This window comes from Triticum dicoccoides, chromosome 1B (assembly GCF_002162155.2).
Source record: "Triticum dicoccoides isolate Atlit2015 ecotype Zavitan chromosome 1B, WEW_v2.0, whole genome shotgun sequence".
Lineage (NCBI taxonomy): Eukaryota > Viridiplantae > Streptophyta > Magnoliopsida > Poales > Poaceae > Triticum > Triticum dicoccoides.
In genome coordinates, this window is record NC_041381.1 from 500,998,044 (window position 1) to 501,003,583 (window position 5,540).

The following is a 5,540-nucleotide window of genomic DNA, read 5'->3' on the forward strand; positions in this document are numbered from 1 at the left end:
TTAGAGATAAATGCACTTTATCTCCCTCTTTTTGCGGTATTGATGACAATAGGGTTAGAGCATGGAAGAGAGTATAAATGATGAATGAAGCCATGCAACTCTACAGATATAAGGACCCCTCCCCCATGATGTTTGCATATGCCATGCAATGCCTTTATCCTCTAACGATGAATGAAGCCATGAAACTCTACCGCTGGTGTGCGTGGATTTTTCATCCTATTGTCCATTGCTAGTACCTGCGTCCTCGTCAATGGCGTCCCTGACCCTCCAATTTGGCACTACAGAGGGCTTCGTGAGGGTGACCTATTGTCATTCATATTCTTCGTGTTCATCATTAACATCCTGAACTCGCTCCTTTAACGGTCCATTTCCTTGGGGATCCTCCAGTGGCTCACCCCTCGCCACATGGCCTCTAGTGTCTCTCTCTACGCTGATAACATGGCGATATTTTGCCACCCGAACCCTCAAAACTTGAGTGCCATTCATCAGCTTTTCCAGATCTTTGGGATTGCCTCGGGTCTAGCGACGAACCTATCCAAGAGTTCGACCACCCCCATCCGTTGCTGCCTCAATGACATTGACGCCATCCGTGATCTGGTGCCATGCCCGAGCACCGAGTTCCCCATCAAGACCTCATCCTCCTGTCTTGATGCATAAGCCGCCCTCGACCGCTCGACAACCGCCGCTAGACTAACTCAAGAAGGAGCTCCCCACTTGGAAGGCAAGCCTCTTGAAAAAGATTAGGCATCTACTACTTTTTTGACATGTGTTTAGTGTCATCCTAGTGCACACCTTGATGGCCATCTCCACGGATGCGACTACCCTCAAGCTTGCTTATCATATCTACTGCGGCTTCCTCTGGTTCGGGTGCAAGGATACCAACGTAGGTTACTGCTTCATGAATTAGCAATGCGTGTACCAGCTGCTCCATATCAGAGGGCTCGACATCCATGACTTCCGTCGTATGGGCATCACACTCCATGCCCGGTGGTTTTGGCTCTATAAGACCGACGCATCCCGCCCATGGCGCCATCTTCCACGTGTGAACCTCCTGGCATGTTGGTAACGGGGAATCATGCCTTTTTAGAGGATCGCGGGCTGTCTGGCTAATCGGTCACTAAGATTGCCCCGCTCTCCTCGAGCTGGTGTTTGTCGCCGGAGATGCCACATCGTCGTTGAGGGGCTTCATCAGCGAGCTTGGACTCGCGACATCCATTACGCTCCTGGACTTGTTGCACCTGTCAAACACATGGAGCTTTGGCATCGGTTGCATCAACTTAAGCTCACGACAAAGTCGAATCACCCTTCTTGGAATATTTGTGGCAGCGCTGCCTACACGACACGCTCCTGCTACTATGCATTGTTCTTTGGGGCCACTAGCCATTACTCATGGTAGCTAAATTGTCGCACTTGGGATGTCCTGTGATCGAAGTTCTTCATCTCGTTGGCACTACAAGATCGTTGATTTATGGTTGACTGCTTACTTTTTCGTGGCCTCCCGCACGCTCCACGCCGCGTTCTGTGCAACTAGAACCCTGTGACGATGAACCACCTACTCGTGGACTACCCCTTCACCTGTTAGGTGTGGCCCACGTGCTTGCCTGGTGCAGATCGATCTCTCACCGCCCGACGTAACTGTTGGTTTTCTGGATTGGTGGGCAATGTCTTACAACGTTTCCCCGTCCGGACATCGTAAGGTCCTCCCCACCATGATCATACTCTCTGCATGGTGAATTTCGATGCTCGCAATGCATGTGTCTTCACCTTTGAGTTATCGTCTGGCCTTCGTGTGACTCAAACTATTCGATCCGCGTCTTCACCTGTTGTCGTCTGCCCCTCGTGTGTCTGCCCCTCGTGTGACGCAGACAACACGTGGCAAGACTAGTTAGTGGGCGCTGACCGAGGCAACGTCCTGGACTACAATCTTCTTAATCTTCTCCTATCAATAAAAAGATGCACACATCTGTTGTGTATTCGTGGAAAAAGATCGCACGGGGAGAATAATTATAAGTATACATATTCCTGTTCCAATGGTACCGATACCATGCACATCTCCCAAACAAGACAAAGGTATAAAAAAGCAATGTAAACAAAAAACCCAATTTCCAAATCAATCGCATATACACAGCTTAGTTCAAATCCGTATACACCAAGAGTACTCTCTGCGTCCCTCCTCGAACACACCGGGGCTCCCGCGTCTCATCGCCGCCGTCCGTGACTCCTTGTGCACTACTGATATCTTCCATCCAACGGCTATGAGTATCTCCTGCCGATAGATTCCGGCCGGCGGCTCGCCCGAGCTACCCCGATCGATTTCATCCCAGCGCCAAACCACACGTACAGCCACGGAGCCGGATTCTCAGAACGGCTTGCCCCAGTACATGAGGATGTCCTGGAGGAGCGGGTCGCCGGCGGGGAGCCCGGCCGCCGGGTCGAGCATCAAGCCGGCCGGGTTGACGCCCGGGGTGGCTGTGGCGAACGTGCGCTCCCACTCGGAGATCTTGGGCTGGCTCTGCACCTCCGGCCGCTCGCACGACGCCGTCAGCACGTGTTCCGAGCAGCTCGAGTCCGCGTGCGCCCGCGGCATCGAGTCCGACGGCCTCACCTCGTAGTACGCCGCCAGGTCCGAGAACGGCTGCGGCGCGTATGGCGGCAGCAGGGCCGGTTTCTGCTCCGGCGGCGAGCCGACGGCCGCGTGCCCGGGGCTCGCGCTCGCGGTCCGGTCACCGGCGCTCGGCCTCTCCGAGGCGCCTTTCTTGTTGTAGATCCGGCAAAGCACCCAGTCATCCAACTGCAACGACCACAAAAAGATCGATCGACGTACATGATCAGAACAGAAATCATACCTCTAATATTAACATTCCAACATGAATCCATCATCATAAACTGATTAGTCACGAACGAATTTCAATCCATATGATCGGAAGGTGCTATTTGATTGGATATTTTCGTATCGATTATAAAACGAGTCGCTATCGCGGCGCACAAAGCGCGAGAGATAATTGGCGGGCGGAAGAGATGACGCACGCCGGCATCTCCACCGTTCACACCCGCGAGAAAGCGAGCTGCCCGTGACAAGGATCATAAACAATTAATTAAGCCCCACTTATCTTCCACGTACGATCGATACGTGACGATAACCAACTCCTTATCTAATCGTTCGACATGATGCCAAAGAGGACAAAGTTAGAGGGACTGATTGAAGATGATTCTCTGCACAGTTCGAGCCACCTACTGTTAGCAGGTCAGAGGGCAGGGGGGAGCATAGTGCGTACCCTGAGGCTGTTCTTCTTGCGGGCGGAGCGGTCGACGTCGGCGAGGCGGTACTCGTGCATGATCCAGTTGGTCTTGTCGCCCTTGGGCGCCTTCCCGGCGTAGAAGACGAGCGCCTTCTTGATGGCCAGGGGCTTGGGCGTGCCCACCGGCTTGTCGGCGCCGGTGGCCTTCCAGTAGCCCGTGCCGGCCGACCGGTTCGGCCGCGACCCGTTCGGGTACTTGCGGTCGCGCGGGGAGAAGAAGTACCACTCCTTCTCGCCGTAGAGCGCCATTCCTGCACGCACACGCAGATGCAAAAACGATTAGTAAATCATACTGCCACGCGAGCGTTCATGCATGCATGCATGCATGCTGCGCCGGGGCATGGAAGACGTACTCGGGAGCTGCCATGGGTCGAACTTGTAGAGGTCGACCTCGGCGATGATGGGCACGGAGATGGGCAGGCCGGCGCACCGCCGGCACAGGTAGTGCATCACCAGCTCCTCGTCCGTCGGATGGAATCTGAACCCCGGCGGCAGCTGCAGATCCTGCTGCCCCTGCGTCGCCGCCGATCCTCCGCCGCCGCCGCCGCTCATCTCCTCGATCCTTCTTCTCGCTCGATTGTAGAGCTAAGCTAGCTACTCGAATCCGACAGCTCCAAACTGCTGCGATAAACCAGATATCGATAAGCAGAAACAGCTAGACCGGACGATCGAAGGGCTTCTTCTTGTCCTGGAAGGGGCGGGGAGAGCATGAAACCATGCGCAGTGCGGCACGCGCGGCATATATAGAGCGAGCGCGCGCGGGCGCGCCGAGGGGATGCCGCTCGTGGCGAGACGTGGAGGGCATCCGACGGTCGGGGCGCGGCTTTTGTCACTGCTTACGCCAGGGCGCTTGGACGCGCACGCGCGCGCGCGGCCGGGGCGCGGCCAGGAGCGGCGAGGCGGCAGTGTGGGGCCCGTTCCCGGTGCAACGGCGGCTCGATCACGTGGACAGGTGTTCCGTTTCGGGTTAGTTTGCGAGCCCCACGACGGAACATGCGCCCGTTGCCGGCGCGACACGTGGTGGAGGGGCTGCCAAAGCGGAAAGGTACGTACTCCCGCCGGGGACGGGCGGGGGCGGACCAAGCTCAGAATGTACGGATCCCCATGGGTGTCAGTTGGAGCGTAGGACAAGATTAGGGTTTTTCTTTATTTATTTTTTGGGACTCTAATGTAACTGCAGTGTTGTTGTATACGGTTGTATAGGTCGTGTGTGGTCGTCTCTTCGGGGCCCCAAGGGCTGAGGCGCGTACATGCTCTGTGCTCGTCCACGTTTTAATGCCCACTCCATGGAGCAAAGAGTGCGTGACTCACGTTAGAATGCCTGCCGCGAACATAAAAACGCTTGCCACCACAACACTTCTTCTAGGCACTTCATTGTTGTACTTTTTCGTGAAAAAGACTCGGCCCTATTTGTCAGGACCCCGATCCTGAGTCACACCGATCTAGCATGTAACACATCATATCACTTTGCGGCCTCACGCACGGTATTCTCACGGGTGCCACCTTACCTGGCCTGGGACCGTTTGCGCCTTTTGGCTCACGTATATGATAGTGCCGCTAGCATCCACATGACAAAGAACCCGGGCTGACATGGCTAGTCGTGAACCCAAAGTGGCACTAACTTACAGGGACAGGCATACATGACCCAACAACGAACGTGTCGGTCATCAGCGAGTGAATCCGGGCTGTAGCAACTGGGCTAGCAGGACTCCGATAAACCGGGCTGTAGCGGGCTAACAAGACTCCGGTATTCATCGCGTGACATTTCCCCGAAGGGACAGACACAGGAACGAAGAAGGACACATGCCGGTCAGCCTAAGTGTTTCGGAGCAGTAGCAAGCTACCATGGCTAAGTGGAAGCACTAGGAGACATTTCCCAGTAAGAGAGGCTACTAAGGATAAACAACTAGATAGTCAGATCCCACACATACCAAACATTTCAATAACATACACACAATATGCTCGATATGTGCAAATACAACATGGCATCACAACATGACTTTATGACTCAAGTATTTATTCAATAGGCTCCGAGGAGCGAGATATTACAATCATGGGTCTCATGACCCAACAATCAGAGCATACAAGTCAAAGCACATGCGGAAGCTTAACATGTCCGAGTACAGACATCTACAAATGAAAAAGGCTGAGAAGCCTGACTATCTACCAGATCCTGCCGAGGGCACAAGATCGTAGCTGAGGTAACAAGCTAAACGTCGAAGTCCACGCGGTACTACTAGC

General features: G+C 54.4%; 1 protein-coding gene across 1 annotated transcript; it reads right to left on the bottom strand.

The window, feature by feature from the left end:
* Positions 1-1,966: 1,966 nt before the first annotated feature.
* On the bottom strand, positions 1,967-4,061 carry LOC119344590 (NAC domain-containing protein 48-like). The gene is made up of 3 exons (XM_037614985.1): positions 3,653-4,061; positions 3,276-3,550; positions 1,967-2,791 (listed from the first exon to the last, which is right to left on the bottom strand). The coding sequence occupies exons 1-3, from the start codon at positions 3,849-3,851 to the stop codon at positions 2,360-2,362; spliced, it is 906 nt and encodes a 301-aa protein (XP_037470882.1). The 5' UTR covers positions 3,852-4,061; the 3' UTR covers positions 1,967-2,359.
* Positions 4,062-5,540: the final 1,479 nt, after the last annotated feature.